The 19,277-nt window shown below is 38.0% G+C and overlaps 1 protein-coding gene across 1 annotated transcript in view; it reads left to right on the top strand.

Annotated features, from left to right (window-relative positions):
* The window catches only part of tbc1d22a (TBC1 domain family, member 22a), a gene marked incomplete in the record, with an annotated part of 187,010 nt that overhangs the window by 43,025 nt on the left and 124,708 nt on the right, over positions 1-19,277 (top strand). Inside the window, 1 exon segment of the mRNA XM_024282972.2 lies at positions 14,451-14,579. Within this exon segment, the coding sequence (XP_024138740.1) occupies positions 14,451-14,579 (129 nt within the window).

Raw genomic sequence — 19,277 nt, forward strand, 5'->3', positions numbered from 1 at the left:
ATGTAAACAGAGAGCTCTCAGTTATGAGTGTCGGGAAGGTGGGTGGGATTACTGCTGTCCAAAAGTCCCGCCCACAACTCAGAGGTGAATATTGAATGAACTACTGCCGCTCTGCAGAAGCTATGACCTAGAAGTTTTTTTATTATTTATTGTAGCTAAAAATGGCATTAGTATAATAAAATAAAACTCTGGGAACACTGTTAAATGAGCTTTAAAGAGCTTTTAATTAAAGTATTGAATAAGAGAAGTGAGACATACTGTATCTAGCCATCCCTTTAAAGGATGGTCACTCTTGTTTCTGACCTGTATGTACATCCAGAACGCTTTACAGCCAATATATAAATATATATGGACAGGAAGTGTCTGGTTGAAAAGCACTGTTGCATTGTCGTCTTTACAAATGACGGCTGGTCTGCCTTTGATTCCCTGGGGAGAAAAAGATGGAGCTGAAGAAAGTAGACGTCTAATATTACAATGAAAAAAAGCCTGAAATATGAAAGAATGAGAAATCAAAACAAAGTGGGGAATAAGTTGGGGGGAAAAAAAATGAACAAAACTTTTGTAATGTAAAATAATTAAAGACAAACTGAACAATGATCCCTCCTCTGCAGGTTCCAGCTGCTTAAAACGGCTTACCGCCTTGAGGGAAAATGTCACAGCTGTAGGAGAAAAGCGGAATTACAGCTCGGCTAATTGGTACCATTAGTGTTGAAAATGATGTAGTACAGTATGGTTGGTATAGTAACCAATCTCCTCACATTAGTTTGATTATATAGAAACTTGAGGTGTTGAGTGCATCGTTGTGTGATTTATAAGTAAATGAGAATGCATAAGGAATAAGAAAGGATATACTTTGAAGTTTTGTCTATAAAAATATTTTTAATCGCAGCAGTTTGTTTAATGGATGGATTTTTGTATCTTAACAATTGAGTTATTTGTTTTTTGGGGTACATTTGATGGAAATTGTGCCTAAACTTGAGGTGTGTCTTTTAATTTACACATGACTCATTTTTTAGCTCTACAATGCTTTTGATTGTCTGTTTCAGTAACTATTCGGCTTATTTGTTTCCATGAACTTGTCTATTTCTGGTTTATTAATTTTTTTGTACTTCAGACTGCAAAAACAAAAACAAAATATCAAACCAAACAAGCCACACAAGTCAAATGAAGTGTGAAATACTGTAAGATGAGGTGTGTGAGTCATCTACCTCTTCTATCAGATGTTTTCTTTCAAGCCATAAAAAGAAAAATGAATGTGGCACAAACTGTATTATAAAGAAAATAAGATGCACTTAAAATTTTATTTTCTCAGAAATGGATAGTGGGTTTTATATTCAAAAATATATTCAATATTTCATCCTTATGTATGGGATCTGGTTGTATTTACTGACCTGGGACTGGTTCTGTTGCACACAGTGCCCAAAATTCTGTCCAAATGTTTTGGTACGACTTTGATAAACTATGATGTTGCACAGATTGTTTGACAATAACGACCACCATTGCGATACCATATTGGTTGTTTAGTTTGGTGTGTTTTGTAACTTGGTGTGATTCCTTCCATGACAAGGTGGACAGGATTTTAAGTCTGCCATGGACATTAGTGAAACTCAAAAATCAATGATTAAAAAAGTTCAGCGCACTGTCTTGTGGTGTCCAGATGACCCCACTTTTAATGTAAACAAGCAAAGGAGAGCAGAAGGGTTACAACAACAGTTTATTGCTGAGCACGGTTAGCTTTGTGGAGAAATTGGGCGTGTCTGTTACCCTGGGGGCGGTGCTGGCAATTTGTGACATCAGCTTGTGAGGACCCGCTCGTTTTCGTGGGTTGGGAGGGGCTGGTGCTCAGAACAGTTTTTTTTGGAAGATTACTCAGAAATACGTGAACAGATCAAAATACCGACTTGGGTGGTAAAGAACACTATAATACACTTAAAGGCTCAAAAAGCTGATTTTGCATGGTATAGGCCCTTTAATCAATGTAGACAACTGCTATACAGGTATATACCATTTACCATCTACTAGGACTGCCACGATTAGTCAATTAATTGACTAATAAGTAGTCGATTAGTCGTTTCTATATATTATATGGAGTCAGAGTGTTGTAAAGTAGAAAGTTATAATGGCAGCTTTTTGGACTATTTTGGCATTTATTACGGTTTTAAGGCTATTTTAGACTTGAGCTAATATTTTAGCTACATGCTAGCTATTTGCTAAGTTGGGGGTGTGAGTGGCTGTAAGCTAGCTGGAGAGTGTAAACAAAAACTGCATAATCATAATTAAAAGACCACTGGGAACGCTTTTACAATAGATCAAAAGATGATTGGAGTGGGGCTTTAAAGCAGTATTTTTTACAAAGCATTTATTTGTCATAATACATTGAAAAAATATCAGTTTTAGTTCCATCATCCAACCATAGTTGACCTTTTGGTATTTGGAGATTTATCCCCGAGTTAGACCCAATGAAAGTGAAATCTGGGACCAGTGTGGAAAGCACACCTATCTCCTCAAGTGCCATAACACTTGACTGCCTCCTCTGTCCAGCCTGCGATCCTCAGGAGAGACGGAAAGATTGGAGGGATCAGGCAGGAGAAATCCTTTCTGTGTCGGGCGTGCGCGCACACACCCATACCTGCATAGGATTCCATAAACTTGGCAGAGGCACCTAATAAAACTTCTCTTCAGTGGTGTCCCATGTGCCCTTCTCCTGCGCACCAGCATGGAACAACTTATTTGATCCAACCCTGCACTTTAGCAGGTTACAGTCCGCTTCTCTTTTTTTTTGTTTTTTTTTCGCCAATGAAAGAAACAAGTTTCCTGCCGTGAGAAGAGCCCACTATTTCTTCCCAAACATCAGGATGTGTCTCACTGTTAGCTGATAGCTTAAAAACAGGACCAAAAAAAAGAGCAAATAACAGCTTTAAAGTCTCTGGACAGCTTTTTCTACCTTCTCTGTTTGAGTAAGCCCTAGCTTGCTGCCTGAAAAACACACCCGCTTAAACTCCCCATTATTTCAGAAATAATACCGCCTTGTTTCATTTGTTTAAAGAGCACTTGGTGTCCAAGCCTGAAGGAGAAAGGAAGAAATTAAATGGCTTTTCTGCTTTGTGAAAGAATGTCAGCCTGTGGCAAATTTTACATTTACTAATGGAGCGCAGCTCTTAAATGTGAAGTGGCGGGAGAGGAGGAAACTAACTGGCTGTGGAAATATTGATTAAGCTGAAAGGCTGTATGAACTACATCAGGCAGGAGCAGTAAAGGAGACAAATTCCTAAATGAATATGTTAAGTTGTTACCTTACAACAGTGGATGCAATTACATTATCTGACAGAAGAGGAAAATATATTTTCTCCTTCATTTTGCAGTAGAGTTGCCATCTTAAAGCTGTCTCATACCCATTTTACTGTTGTTTTTTTCCTATTTATCATCCAAGTATGCATTTTTTTTCTAAACAAATTAAAAGTCCAGAAAAGGAAAATGCTGCTCCTCGTCTATCCAATCCGTTGAGATTGCATTTGGGTTTGCTTTTAATCACCACTATCCAATAAATAGAAAAAGATACCTATTTAAGAACCAAAGCAAGTGCTGGAGTTGATGAAGGGAAAGCTTTAATAGCTGGAACTGTATGAGTGAATCCTAGCTCTAACACTCTGCATCTGGGTGTGGCTGACCAGATATTGAATTTGTTTTTGGCTAACAAGTTTACAATTTCATTCGATAAATGTTCTATTCCTTTTTGTGATTACAAAACACAAAAACTATTGTTTTACACTAAACAAAGAGGAAACTTTCTTGGAAGAATAGGGAAACTTCAAGTTCTTGTAGCATTTTTCTCTTAATGGAGGATATATCAGCTAAGTACCACCTCATTGACCCTATGGTAGAGTGTCTGCCCTGAGACTGGAAGGCCGTGAGTTCAAATCGCGCCCAAGTCATACCCAAGACTCTAAAAATGGAACCCAATGCCTTCCTGCTTACACATAGCATTAACGGGGTGGATTGAGGTTTAAACCACCAAATGGTTCCAGAGCGCGGCTGTGTTTGCAGCTCACCCCTCCCCCAGGGGATGGGTCACAGAACAAATTTCACCTACCTAAGTCTTTGACAACTGATGGGACTTTAATTTTAACATATACCCAAAAATATTTTAACAATTGAAAGTGCATTTTAGAGTTTTTTTTTTATTTTTTTTTTTATTACAGTGGATAAGGAGGAAAAAAAAAAAAAAAACACTTGAAAAGGCTCACACCCGGGCTCATACTGCATTTGGTCTAGCTCCGGTACGGACGTTTTGAAGGCTTAAAATTTTTGCCGTACACTGGAGCTGAGCCGGCTCATTTTTTTGTGAAGTTGGACCTATTAACAACTTAAACCGGACATCATGCGAGCGAGTGTAAATTTTTCAAAATAAAACGTATTTTCTGTACTCGCTGTTTTTACCGTGTAAACATCACGTCATTGTGACAATCAACCCCGGTCTCCCCTACTCGTTACACAATACGTGTAACAGTCAAATATGTACATATATATCAGACAAGAGTATTGATGAAAAAGAAGTGTTGTAAATATAATTTAAAATCATGGCCAAATGAGGGTTTTGTTTACTACTACTTTCTACATAGATAGCTGGTTATGAAAGAGTCAACTGCATCAAAGAACGGCTCAGTTGAAACAACAGTTCCTGAAAAATTAAGGACATGTTTGTTAGAGATTGGTAAATAAAAGCATTTGCTGCCATTTTATAATCTTTAATCATTTCTAGTCACAACAATCTAATCAATTTACGCGGCCATGGAAAACTTCAACTTTTCAAAGTGGCAGCTCTAAGACCTTGAGGGTCTTCACACTCACTCTAACCCTACCTGATCTCATGTTGTAATGTCCCTACCAAACCAAAACGCCAAAGGCTTAGGACTGAAATCTACAGCAAGTCTCGGAAAGCTTGCATTAAAATGTGTAGATTGGGTCTTTTAAAAATGAAAACATTTAAGCATTTTTTTCCTCTTCTTTTGGTTAAACTTCTGTTGTGGTCACAGTGGGACAGTCTCGACTCTGCCTTCAGGATAATGTGTTTCTGCTAAGTAAAAACCAATTTAGTAAGACGAATTGCTGGAAAAACAATTTCATCTGAATTCCCAAAATGAATTCCCATAGCACATTTTCTAGGTTTTTTGCCGAGTTAGCTGAAGTGGAGCATCCTTAAAAGTGAGGGATAATTGATGCAAGTAAGAATGAAGAGATGAAGTGTACGCGGACTGATTAACAGAGTTAGAAGAAAGCACTATGCGGACATGATTTGCACTACTGCCAGACGCTGTTAGGCTTTTAGGCACTTAGACAAAACAAGACTCGAGCATGCGCACGTGGACATAGATGTTGGTACTTGATTAATAAAAGACAAAATGAACAATTAGCACAGATATAACTTGAAAGTTAGAAAAATAACAGTTAATAAGCTTTTGCTTAAAATCGTCTGATAAAAATGAAGCATTGCTTTTGAATTGTACTGCATTAAAGTCCCACTCCAGTCATCTTTTGGTCTAATCTCAGAGTGTTTCCAGTGGTCTTTTTATAGTGATGGTGCAATTTTTAGGCGAAATAAAGAACCTAGACATAGTTTCTGCAGAGCGGCAGTAGTTCTTTAAAAATTTACCTCTGAGTTGAGGGCAGGACTGTTGACATGGAGTAAGCCCGCACTATCTCCGTCTAGCTCAGGTGTCTCCAACCCTATTATTTGTGTACTACTGCCTTGTTTGTTTTGCAGCTAACCCTGCTTCAGTTATTCCTGATTAGCTTGACTCTGTAAGCCCAGTTTCTGATTGACTGAACACTCCCGATCCAGGTGACCAGTAATATCTTAAGAAGAGATATCTAAAGAAAACAAGCAGGGCATTGGCTCACAAAGAAATGGGGTTGGAGACCCCTGCTTTAGCTTACAACCTAACATTAGCAGTGCAACTAAAATGACAGTAAATATTGGAGCTATCTATCCAAACAGTTTTAAGTTGGACACCAGCTCAGACGAGGAAAACAAAAACAGACATGGATCTAGTCGTCTACATATGGATGCATCGGAATGGAATGGAGAAGGAAGATTGTGGCGTTTCAATTGTAGCTTCTTTTTCACACCAACAAGCTTTTTCAAATACTTTTTATCTACCTCTGTTACACAACGATTTGAATAAAGAAATACTTAGAAATGCAATTTTAAAGATTAAGTTGTCTTTACAATTGTCCTCCATCATCAAAAAAGGGACAGAAGTTCTGTTAAAAACACCAAAAACACAATTTTTATCGAAGTTGGACTTTGAAGGTATACTTTGGTGACTACCCTCAGAGACAGCAACATCTGCTTGTTCTGAGCACAGAAACAGCAAAAACGTGACCTGGATTAAAAGGTGGAATAAAAAAGACACATTGTTATCTTGTTTTAAGCATCACAGTAGCTGTGTTTCCAGTGACTACAAAATTGCTCAAACTGGATCTGCAAAATTAAATTCTCCCAATGGAAACACGAAAATTTTGAGAAAAAAACAAAAAAAAAAACAACTCTCATTTATTGAACAAAGATTTCTGCTCTTGGAGGAGGTGATTTTTGAATCGTATCAAAATTGACATTTTGCTAAACTGCACCAGAATTATTTTTCTTTTTTTTACTGATTAAATGAGTCACGTGACCAACTTGTACCGCTGCGCTAGAGGTCACACAGCTCATCAAAAATTCAGCGTGTCATGCGGAATTGTTGGATACACAGCTCCTCTGTAAAACCACCATCTACGATTTCTCAAAATCACTTAGCCGCTCCCACGTAGCTTGCCGCTCTACGCCACGTGGCGGCTGGATGGCTCAGTTGGCTGCGTGTAGGACTGGCATGTGGGAAACCAGGGTTCATTTCCTGGGGTCACGATAAGCTAGATTCAGTGTGGGTCGTTAGGAAAGACCTTTCACGCTACTACCTAACTGTAAAACTCTCTGCGGTGACCCCTCACGGAATATCCTGAAGGGTGAACAACATACTGGTCTGCGGCCTGACATCAGTGGGCACGTTGAAGGATTTCAACCATAGGGGGCAGTAGCAATTAACTCTGATTTCTTAACTAAGTGCTAAGAATCATAGCACCATTTGCTTAGACCAGGTTCACTGTCGTTTTTGGGTAAAATAAAGCAGTGTTATACATACTTTTAATTGATGATCCTGTGGGTCGTATGGATATTGTATAAATTGGTTTTTAAGGGGCAGCAGGCAGATGTAATTCAAAAGTTTAAGGTCCTCTGGACTGTGGCCAACTCACCCGGACATGGCTGCAGGAAAATTGAAAACAACCTTCAAAGACAATAAAAGTAAACTACAAGGTCAAAGTACACCAGTTCCAGATCGCACCATCTGTCGCTGTTCAAACCACAAGGAAGTAACCAAATAGAACGCCACTGTAAAAAAAAATGGAAAAGGTTTTTCAGCAAGGGTGAAATTTTACACAACCAACTTTGACAAACCACAAAGCCTCTTAGATGATCTCCTTTGTATTGGTGACATTTGGGCTGAAGGTTTCAACCCATAGATATAGTTTGAGTTCACAAATTGCCCAAGAAGTTATTAAGCAATAAATTGAGTTAATGGTACCATAAACGGATTTGTTTTGAATATGATCTACTCACTATTAACAGAAAGCAATGGTTGATTTAAATTAGTTTTCATACGTAAGCCAGTATCGGGTCATTTCAATGACGATTGAGGTTTTAATTCATATCAATGGAACAATTTGTGTGCTGGCGACTTTATTTTTATTTTGCCTCCATAATTTACTCTGTTTTCTGCTGTACTGTTCTGTTGAGCAGTAGGACAGTGGCAGTGACCTCTGCTAAGCTGTCCATTAACCTTCAGCACACACATACACCATCTTCTTTCCCTCATTTGGCAGTGCTCGCCTCTCGCTGAAGCCTGCTGCTTGTAGCCGGACTGCAGTGTTTTGTCTTCATGTGCTCGCTGGCATATGGAGCTATTTGAACATGTGACACTCTGAAAATTTTGGCAGAGGGCGACTCGTAATCAGTGTTTGGTCTAATTTCTGCAGGCACAAATGCAGTCATCTGGCTGCATTGTAGCAAAAGGCTTGAATGTGTGCAGATGGCAAGGGAGCTGTGGACTGGTTAGAAACCTGCCGTCCTTGTAATATTTCTGTTGTTTAACTGAGTTTGGATGTGTTTTTTATTGATAAATTTAGAAACAATCATTTACATGAGAAAGAGACTAGCAGAAAACAGTCATAAAAATAAATGGTTGTTTTTTCTTAATGTATGTCTGCTGAAATCTATCTTAACCACACTGTAGATTCTTAGTTATTTTAGAATAAATGGACCAGAAAATATAAAAAAAAATATTTGTGCATCTTCTCAAGCTGCTTTTAAAGCTTAAGTTAAACTTTTGATCCTAAATACATGTATTATGCTTTTATTTGTGGGTTTTACAAAGCTCCCTTTTGCATGTTTATGATGTTTACCCACTCTATTTCACACAAAGACACTAAAGCATATCATATTTTTGCAATTCAATCTTCAAAAATTGCACCTTTCGACTCCATTCATCTTCTGAACCTGCTTCATCTCTATCGGGTCAAGGGGTTGCTGGAGCCTATCTCAGCTACTGTTGAGCAAAGACATGGTACAATCTGGACATGTTGTCAGTCCATCACAGGGCCTGGACTCCCTTATTTTATTTATGTTATTTTATTTATTATATTTTTTAAACAATTCTTTCAGAATTTTTCCAGCAAAATGTTTTTTCCTCCGACCAAAATGCTAAGACAAGACCGATATATGAGTGAAAGACCAGACTCCAAGACCCATACACCAGTCAAAAATACTAGCCCAATACCCAATATACCAGTCAAAAACACTGCTCCAACATCCAATATACCAGTCAAAAAACACTGCTCCAACATCCAATATACCAGTCAAAAAACACTGCTCCAACATCCAATATACCACTCAAAAACAATGGTCCAAGACCCAATGCAGCAGTCAAAAACACTGGTCCAAGACCCAATACACTAGTCCAAAATACTAATCCAAGACCCAATACACCAGTCAAAAACACTTGTCAGAATCTAGCAAACATGTTTTTCAATGACCAAAACGCTAATACAAGACCGATATATGAGTAAAAGACCAGAATCATTGGTCCAAGACCCAATACACCAGTCAAAAACACTGGTCAGAGTCTGGTAAATATGTTTGTCTATGACCAAAATGCTAATACAAGACCGATATATGAGTAAAAGACCAGACTCATTGGTCTAAGACCTGCTACACCTGTCAAAAACTCTAGTCCAAGACCATGTGCACTGGTTCAAGATCAAATGTTCTGATTCTGGACCAAATGTTCTGATTGAAGATCACTTGCATTTGTTCAAGAGCAAATCTTTTGGTTCAAGATCAAATACCGTGGTTCAAGATCAAATACCGTGGTTCAAGACCAAATATGTTGATCCAAGACCAAAAGCGCTGCTTCAAGACCAAGTATGTTTGTCCAAGACCAAATGTACTGGTCAGAGACCAAATAAACTAGTCCAAGACCAATTAAGCTAAATCAAAACCTAATGCACTGATCCAAGACCAAGTGTGCTGGTTCAAAATTAAATATGTTGGTCAGAAAATGCTGGCTCTATAGACCACATACACTGATCCAAGACCAAACATTTTAAATCTAAGAGCAAACAGCCTGGTCGAAGACCATAAATAAGGTACCAATCAGAAATTTTCAATGTGTCTTCAATGTAAAAGCTTGTTTCATTTGATCTGACTCAAATGCATTTGCAAGTAACAGACTGTACCAATTTTTACTAGAGTAAGGCAATTTCATATTATTTTTTCCATGTCGTTTTTCTTTTGTATTGTTTTTTAAACAGAGAAAGAACAAATGTTCTTCATCTTTGGTTGTCTGAGTCAGAGGATAAACTTTTTTGTAGTAATGATCCTTCTGGCAGACTATTACAACAAATATTTCTCTAGGCTCTTTAGGGTTTTCTCTGTTTTCTAGTTATGGGTAAAACATAAAGTACAGTTACAATAAAAGAGAAACTTCCGGTTTTTGCAGTGTCCTCCTGACTTTTACATAGAATTGATAGTGTATCTGTGGTAGTAGTTGGCTAAAGCAAAAAAGGAAATAAATGCTTCCCCAAACAAAAGAGAAAGACAGAATTGCTGCAAAAGAATAACAAGCTCACTCAGTGAAAATCATCCCTTTGAGGCCCCTGTGGATCAGTTTAGTGTGATGGTGATTCCACAAAAGCCATTCCAAGTCACAGTTGCCAAGATGTGTCTGAACAGCAGCCAAACGTGTCTTTTGAAAAATCCTCAGTTTGAATTAAAAGTAATGATAATTGCGTTTAAGAGACAGACTGACGGACGAGGAGAGCATCTGTTTGTTACATTTTTTACAAGGAATATTTTATGTCTTAAGATCAAATTGGGAATTTTCTACTTAAACTATGCAAGAAGTAAAAATAAAATCAAAACAGACTGCAAAACAAAAATGAAACCACAAATTGACCGACTTTCTTTCAGAAGCATGAAATCTGGGAGTTTTTGTCTTTCTGATGAAAGAAATGAAAGTGCTGAATTAACGTGATGTAGCTTGGCTTTGTTTTGTTTTTTTCTACAGCAGGCATTGATTAGAAATTCAGGTTCTTTTTTTTTTCCTTTGCTCAAGAACATGGTTGTATATGATTAGAATATTAGAGAGCCACACAAGTATTCTTCTTATTAGGTCTTCGAAGCCTTAAAAATTATGTCAGATGTGGGGCTTTTGGGGAATTAACACGGTTAACTTGAAGTCATTAGTAATTGGTAAACCTTTAACTTAGGATATTCTAGCATTTATTCTATATATTTACATTTTAATAAAAAGTTGTAGTGAATGTATGAAATACAAGGAAATACTTGCCATCACAAATTCCTGACTATTTAAAAAAAACTGAAATGTTTTGTCAAAATTAAACCTCAAAAAGTGACTTGTCAAACATTTTAACTAAAGAAAACAAAAATATTCAAGGATTTATATTATCAAACCAGTGGACAAATGAACGTCACTGGCAAGAGATTGGAACTCTCAGGTAAAATATGACACAATTTACAATAGTATATAAAACACAATATTCTACTAATACTAATTTAAGTATATAAATTGTTTTAGGACTAAAATAAATACCATGTAAATGTATGTAAAAAACATCAAATTTTAATTAAACTAAAATATTAAGAGTGATATGATGTTTTTCTATCCATATTAGAATCCTGATGGCAATAATATATTTTTATTTCCTTATTAAATATTATTATATGTGTGTACTCTTGATGTGATTTATCTGAAATGGGTTTGATAACTTATTTGTGTAAGATCAAAGAGTAAAAAAAATGTTGCTTTTCTGCCTACTACAGTTTCTTGAGTATATAAGAGTTTTTTCTTAACATGGTTTGGTAAGGGGTGCGACTTATTGTCAGGTGCAACGTTTACGTTATTTTTACTGAAATAGGGTCATGTGTTTGTTGTCTTCCCACTAACAACCACAAGGGGGCACTGTAAGTGCGTGGATCAGTATTTGCTACTGACAGCAACAAAGAAGAAGAAAGACCGGCTTTAGTGGAGTTGTCTAAAAGTGACAGAGTATGACGAATTCAATAGATTTAATGATTTGAAGTGCTATAAAGATTTTAGATGACTTGTTAGCATATACTTTACTGTTATCTTACTAACTGTTAATATTTTGCACTGATGCACTACTGTATCTTCTTCCTATGTTTCATGAAGCTTTAAAAGCATCAATGTGTTACAGTAGTTAACCTAGCATATATTCTGTATATTGTTCTGTATTCCACATTATGATTTGTCTTTCAAGAGGAAATATCTGTTCTTGATCCCATATTTTGTTGAATACATAAGTCTTAGAAGTGCGACCTATATAAATATCATTTATTTTCCTTTATTATGTTTTTTTTTTTTCGTCTGCGACGTGTATTCCAGAGTAACGAATATGTCAGCATTAGTAACTAGATTTCTGGAAATCGTTGTCATGCTTTGGGGGATTGGTAAATATGGAGAACACATTTTTCACACTCAGTTGTGTGACACCTACTATCACTTGCGCTGGCGCACATTATTTCTTCTCATTTCTTTGGCTCTGCGATTGATGACCACCCCCTCTTTTACATTTTTGCCTCTTTTTCTCATTCATTTTAAAGTCTATGACACCAAATTGACAACATTTTAGTCACATGTAGCTTTGGAAGTTTTATCTCCTTCCTTAAACTGAGAATTTGTTATAACCTCGATCAAAGTAGATGAAATGAGGCTTTGAAGAAAGCAATTTGAGTTTCTTGATTTCCTGAAATTATTCAGCTGCAGTTCTTGGCAGTAGGCAGTCTAAAAAGGGTGACAGCAAAAACAACAATCATCTGTGAAATTCACTCTGCTTGGCTTTTATAAGAAGGATTTTACATTATTTTATGCTAACCTTTGAGTAACTGTCCCAAATCTCCTTTTATTTCTTGTAGAAGTTTGCAATTAAACGACTTTTGAAGTTTTAGCTGAGTACTGAGACTCGTTTAAATGTGTATGATACTATGGTGTTGACAGTAAGGCCACCAGTGTTATATTTCCTTCACACTGACAATTATAGAAGCTAAAAAAGCAGACTTAATCGTTTTTGTTTTTAAATTTCAAGTCATTTGAAACTAGAGCCCTTTAGGACTGTTCTTTTTACTGCTTTTAACTGGATTCTACCGTCTCCATCTTTCTACACACTCAAAAATAAAGCCTAAATCACATACACCGATCGGAGGGTTGACCCTTATAGGTTCTGCGTGTTTTTGGGTTGTCTGGACTGATGGGGATTTTAGACAGGAGCGACCCAATCTTAAGAGGAGTACAAGTGTGTCTTGCATTTCCCTTGAGGCTCGTACGGACACATTAACCCTTGTGCTATCGTATGGAGTCCAGATGACCCAAGCCTTTCATTGACGATATCCATCCCATGACAAATGTGGATAAAGATGGACAGGATTTCATGTCTTTCACGGGCACAAGTGAAAATCAAAAATCCTCCTTCTGCAGGCTGTGCAAAAGGATGATGAACATAAGGTTTTACCGCCTCTTTAAGCGAAAATAAAAGATCGATATTTGGTGGTGATAACCCATCGAGAATCAATCGCAGGACTAAATGTCCCGATATCTATACTTTGGGATACCTCTACTTCAGTGTACCTTATATATGACATGAGTTCAAAAATAGACTATTTATTGATGGAGTGCCATATAATCCAGAGCGCCCAATAGTGCGATAATATTGAATAACCAGTTTACCCTACAGGCGCACCAAGTGGTGATATTTTGTGCGGAGCTCCTACGTTCCTTGTACTGATTTGCTCATTCTTCACCCACAGACTTCTCGTAACCATTCAAAGTGGTAGTTGGGACTAAGGCTTAAGATATTTAGTGGACCTGTAACCTCGCTGAGCACCAAAACGAACACTATAAAAAACTGCGTGAATTGGTTGATTGTGAAATCAACGGCTAGACCAGGGATAGGCAACTCCAGACCTCGAGTGCCGCAATGTCTGCATGATTTCCTGATATCCAAGCCCTACTCATGACTGATTACCTGGTTCAGGTGTGTCCAGCCAATTACAACATGCAGGAATGTGGCCCTCGAGGCCTGGAGTTGCCAATCCCTGCGCTAGACAAAGAAGCTTTTTCATATTATCAGAAGACGATGCCTCGAGTGCCTGCAGTCATCTGTGCAGTTCAGCTTTAAACATTTTTGGTCTGTAAATATTTGAGGACCTCTGGTCCAAAACCCGGCTTTTAAGAGAAATTATATTTGTTTTTGGACTTGAACTTGGCTTTCTCCTTATTGCATAAGCCTGACTGCACATTCACTCTCACTGAAGCTCGTTCGCAGACTGTTAGACAGTCATTGGTCAATGATAGATGGGCTACTGGTGGAAGCAAACAAAAGTTTGGCAAGACACTCAAAGGTGTCTCTTTCATAAAACATCAACCTGTGAAGAAAAGTGTGAAAGGTTGAAATAAGATGTTTTTGTGCAGAACAACTTCCCATTTTGTTTTTATTTAGAGTTATTATTAATTTCTCTTCTAAGTTTTAATTAGTTGATTAAAAAATCCTTTCATGGCTCACAGCTGATTGGCTCAGCATAAAAACTTGGAAATTGCTTGTCTTCTTCTGTCCAAACAGGAGTTGCCAGGCAACAGCGACTAAAAACTACCAACACTTTTACATAATCAAACCTTTAGACAAACTCCCACAGCTTCAAATCTGATCCAATACTTTTTTGGGGTTTTATGGTTTGATAAGACATCAAACGTGAAAGTTGTCTTTTTGTCTGTTTAGTTTGTATTTTCTTTAGTTTATGCTGTGTTTCTGGTTCTCCTCTTCAGGGTTACCTGCCAGCCAACGCAGAGAGGCGGGAAAGCGTTCTACAGAGGAAAAGACAAGAGTACTTTGGCTTCATCCAGCAGTACTATGACTCCCGTAACGACGAACACCACCAGGACACATACAGACAGGTCCGTGCTCGAAAACACACATTCACAGGACAGCTCGCTTGTACTTTTCGTGAATTTTTCTGCGTGTACCTTTCTTAACTTCTGTCTAAACCCCGGAACTTGAATGACAGCATAAGAGATGGACTATAGACGAGCCCGTGTTCAATTATAGGAACAACCTCCTGCTGCAGATACAGTATATATGACCTGTGAAGTTTGTGTGGGAAAAGATTGTTTTTTGACAGGAATGGATGTGCAATCGGGATCGCCCAACCCACTTATTTGGCAAAGAAGAGTTTCCTTTTCTTCAATTTATTTTTGCCTTTTTTTTCTTTTTCTTATGTTGTCTGTTCATGTGTTTGTCCGGCTGGCGAGAGTGGATGAGCTGTACTCGGGATAGAATGAACCAGTTTTCCTTTGGCTTTAAAATATGTCCCTCCTTTTTTCAGCTTTTCTTACTTGGAACTCTCCTTTTTTAACCCCTGACAACTCCTCATTCATTTTCCTTTTGGTACCAAACATCAAAGTGAGTTTGTTGATCACAAACTAAAAAAAAGTGTCTTACACTGATCTTCTGCAGGCTGTGCTGGAGAGCTGGCACACTTTATTTGATGTGTTTGGATCATGTCTGAAAGCCTCGTTTTGCCAAGTTCTGGTTTGAACAGTCGTTTCTACCAATGTTTTTATTGTCTTGATTTTTCTCTGCCTGATCGGGTTTGTGCATGTGGTGTCTTGGCACGGGCATCATATGTGACAGACGGTTTGGGATTTTGGTTTTTGATGATATTATATATGTTGGTTTAATTGGCTGTAGACGTTTGAATATCCATGTGCTGTTGTGTCTCGTGTTTGTATTTGTATCTGTCTCCGCTCATATGGGATGGTTCATCATCTATTTTGAACATCCATCTGTCTCTGTAGTTAGCCCTCTCGTGTATCTGTCCATCTGTATTTTTTTATTTGATTATGCTGCTGGATCACATACACATGGATGTCGTCTTTACTTTTCTTTTTTGAAGAGTTGAAGAATTGACGCTGACAAGATTAGGTCTAAAAAAACTTTAATAGATTGCCATCATCTTTAAGGAGTGATTAAAAAAAAAATCCTGGTCCTATAAAACTGAGTTCACACCAAATGTGATTAACTTATGTTAAGTCAACATATAGCAGAGCATTTTGGAAATTGCAGTGTTTTTAAAGTTCAAATATCTGAACTTTGCCAAAGAATTTGCATTGTGTCAACCTATTGTAAAATTAGCTTTTACTCGAGATCTTTTAATGATGTGATCAGCTATTGGAGTCCAAAACCAACATCTGGGGAGAATCTGATCCTTCTAAACTTTATATGTTTCTTATTTGTATCAAAACATTAAAAAAATTCCCAATTTTTTTTCATATTATTCTTTCTAATGCGGGACAGCAAGTAGTCCCACTGGGTCACAGAGAGATAAAAGCACCAAACTTGGTGTGGGTGTCAAAAGAGGCAACAGATGCAAATTTGACAAGGAAATCACATTTGCTGTGAACGCAGAATTAGGCTATCAAAGTCGGCAGAAAGAAAGAAAACACAACTGGAGAGTGCTCATTCATCTGGATCTTCAGTTCCAAAGATGGTACAATTGTGCAGTTGGAGCAAAGGTACCAGTACTTCTTAGTAGATTTACTGCTTAATGAACGTACCATTGGGTGAACTGGTCAAAGGACATAAGACGTCATGAACGTACTGCCTAACAAAGTTACAGTACTTGATGTAGCGGTTAACATACTTACAGCTTAAAACACTTACCGCTTAATGAACATGCTGTTTAACAGAGGTACTGTTTAGTACTTACCGTAGTGCTGGCCGATATGAAAAAAAATGTATATCATAATATCAAATATTTTATATCACGATACGATATATATCACGATATACGACACTAAAGTATATTTTCATCTATTCTCTGAAAAATATGCCTGATGTGGCGGCAGCTTTTGTGAAACGTTGCGACCAAAGTTGCAATGTTTTTAATATAATATGGTTTTGAAAAGCGCCTAATATATGTTAATTATGAAATAAACTTCACATGCTCATATTTCAACTCCTTTTATTTTGACAGGTGCTCTAGGAAAATACTTCATCATCACAAGATACAGTGTTGCTGTACTGTCATTTAACTTGAACAGAACTGTGAAATACAAAATGAACTTTTGGTTTTTGCTGCTCATAATAACACAAATATTTGTGTGTTGATTTAAACATACTTTAGAATAAAATGATGTTTCCCAGATGATAAACTTAAAAAACAGCATAATCAGATTAATCTTCCATAGAAAGTGGAAATGTTCAAAATGTTCAGAGTCTCTCTGCCTTTCTCTCATGTTGTGCAGCAGCTGTGCACCACGTAAAATGACAGACCGCTCCGTACCTGCACCTCACCAGGCCGCGTACAAGCATGCGCTCAGGGTACCTTTACCTCGCCGTGTGCACGTTTGCGTTCAGGGTACCTTCACCCCCCCGCATGCACGTTTACCCGCAGCACACCTGCACTCCGCCGCGTGCACGTTTGCAAGCAGCACCTTCACTCCACCGCATGCATGTTTGCGCGCAGCCGACCACCACCCTTCTTGCGGGGTGAGTGTTCACGCATGTCTTGAAGACAAAAAAGTCAGAGAGAAAATAAAAGAGTGCACGACTCCCGGTAAGGAGTCAGAAGACAAACAGTCACAAAGCTACATCGTCATCCATGACTGTTGTCACGGTAGATTGGTAAAGCTGCGGTGAAAATAAAACGTTGTGGGGTGCGCAACAAATTGCGCGAAGTCCTGGAGGTTCTGATAATGACATATTAGTAATTGATCAAATTAGCTTAGAAATGATATAAACGATAGAGGAGAAATGGGACAATAGACACTTTTCTATCGCCCACACGATATATATCGTCATATCGCCCAGCACTAGACCACCGATGTATCAAAGGAGAGTTGCACCAAAGCTGGAACACACCCACCAGCATGTTGGAGACATCATGGCAACCACAAGCAAATGTAATCCAAATCATGAAACTCAACCATAAGAGAAGCTAGCTAGAGATAGCCAGAGTAGAAATGGACCCTCAGAAGAGGCCATTTGTGATGGGGTGGAAGGTTCTGGCATTTGTTGGACAAATGAACGACACGCCAACTGTGACCCCTTCATTGGAATCGACCCTTCCGATGTGGAATGGATTACACAATTGAATTAGGAATCATATATCATTTAACAAATGATCCACTCAACAAAATTACTGCTTCAACAAATGAAGTTTGTTAAGCGAGGAAGCAGTGAATTGTAAACTCAACTTTAGCAGCACAACAAATTAAGTATTTCTCAAAAGTCCTAAAGTTTTAATTATATTTAAATTCTCCAGTAAATTCTAGAAGTTTGTGATTGTGAATGTATTTCTAAATTGACACAAGCTGGCAGATCTGTACAAATATATGTACAAATACATGTAGACAACAAAAAATGTTTTTTGGGTTGGCCCAAGTGTGCCAGTTCCCATGAAGGTAAGGAGGGGTTCTGGGTTAGCTAAAAATAACATTAAAGTAGAATGTGTGAAGAAAAATGTTCTGCCTTTGTTCAAATCCATCCAGGAGACACTATCAGAACAAGTGGCATTATTCTTAATGATAGATTAGGAGCTCTTTTATTTTTCTATGCACTGTCTGATTCTGACTCGAAAAAAGTAACAAATCTGAATAATGCAAGGCTGGAACATGGAAGTAGGTCTGGTGAACATTTCTTTTGATCTAAGCAAATGTATCCGCTCTTTGTTCTGACAAAGCCAAGCTGCTCTTGGCCACTGGTCAACTACAATCTCCTAATTATTGACCTGTTTGTTTGTTTGGATCTCCAAATGAGTCTGCCCTGATACTTAACGACGACTTTGATCATAACTGAAATCTGCTATTTGCCTCTATGTTACAATCAGTGCAAATTGGAAACCGACCCAACAGAAATGGCACCTTTACATATCAAGTAAATCTATTGAAAATCTGCCCTAACCCGCCATAATGAAGCTGCTTTCTTTATCAGTAAGGTACCAGTTCAGCTTTTCTTAGCCAAGTGAACCTCCTGCAAGACATTTTAGCTGGTATTTTTGAGAGCTACCTGTTAAAATCACCAAAACCATAGCAGGGAGATGAAGGGTCCCACCCTGTGCTGTCTCTGCAGGGGAAGACCTCAACCCAGAACAGTAAAATGAGATGAAGAAGCTGATGGAGAAGTTGAAGGGGGTATTCTACTCCCAGGAGTAGACCACTCCTTCACTGTGGTTGGTTGAGGCCACTGCAGCACTGGTCTATTGCTCGGGGAAAAAAAAGTTTTTCTTTCCTGTTATCAGTCGGTTCAGCATCTGCTGGACATAAGAGACGTGCTCCTCGAAGGTGTCAGAAAAGACCAGGATGTCTTCTATGTAGATGATGACACATCGCTGCAGCAGGTCTCGGAAGATGTTCACAAAACCCTGAAAAACAGAGGGGGCACTGCAGAGAGCAAAGGGCAAGACCAGATACTCATAATGTCCAGAGGCGGTAGAACAGCTGGTCTTCCATTAATCTGCTGGAAAAGGTTGTACGTGCTTCTCAGATCTGCTCCTGACGGTGACCAGAGGGGGAGTAAGAGCTCTGACATGTATATATGTATGTATATATATATATATATATATATGTATGTATATATATATATATATATATATA

Source organism: Oryzias melastigma, linkage group LG23 (genome assembly GCF_002922805.2).
Source record: "Oryzias melastigma strain HK-1 linkage group LG23, ASM292280v2, whole genome shotgun sequence".
Lineage (NCBI taxonomy): Eukaryota > Metazoa > Chordata > Actinopteri > Beloniformes > Adrianichthyidae > Oryzias > Oryzias melastigma.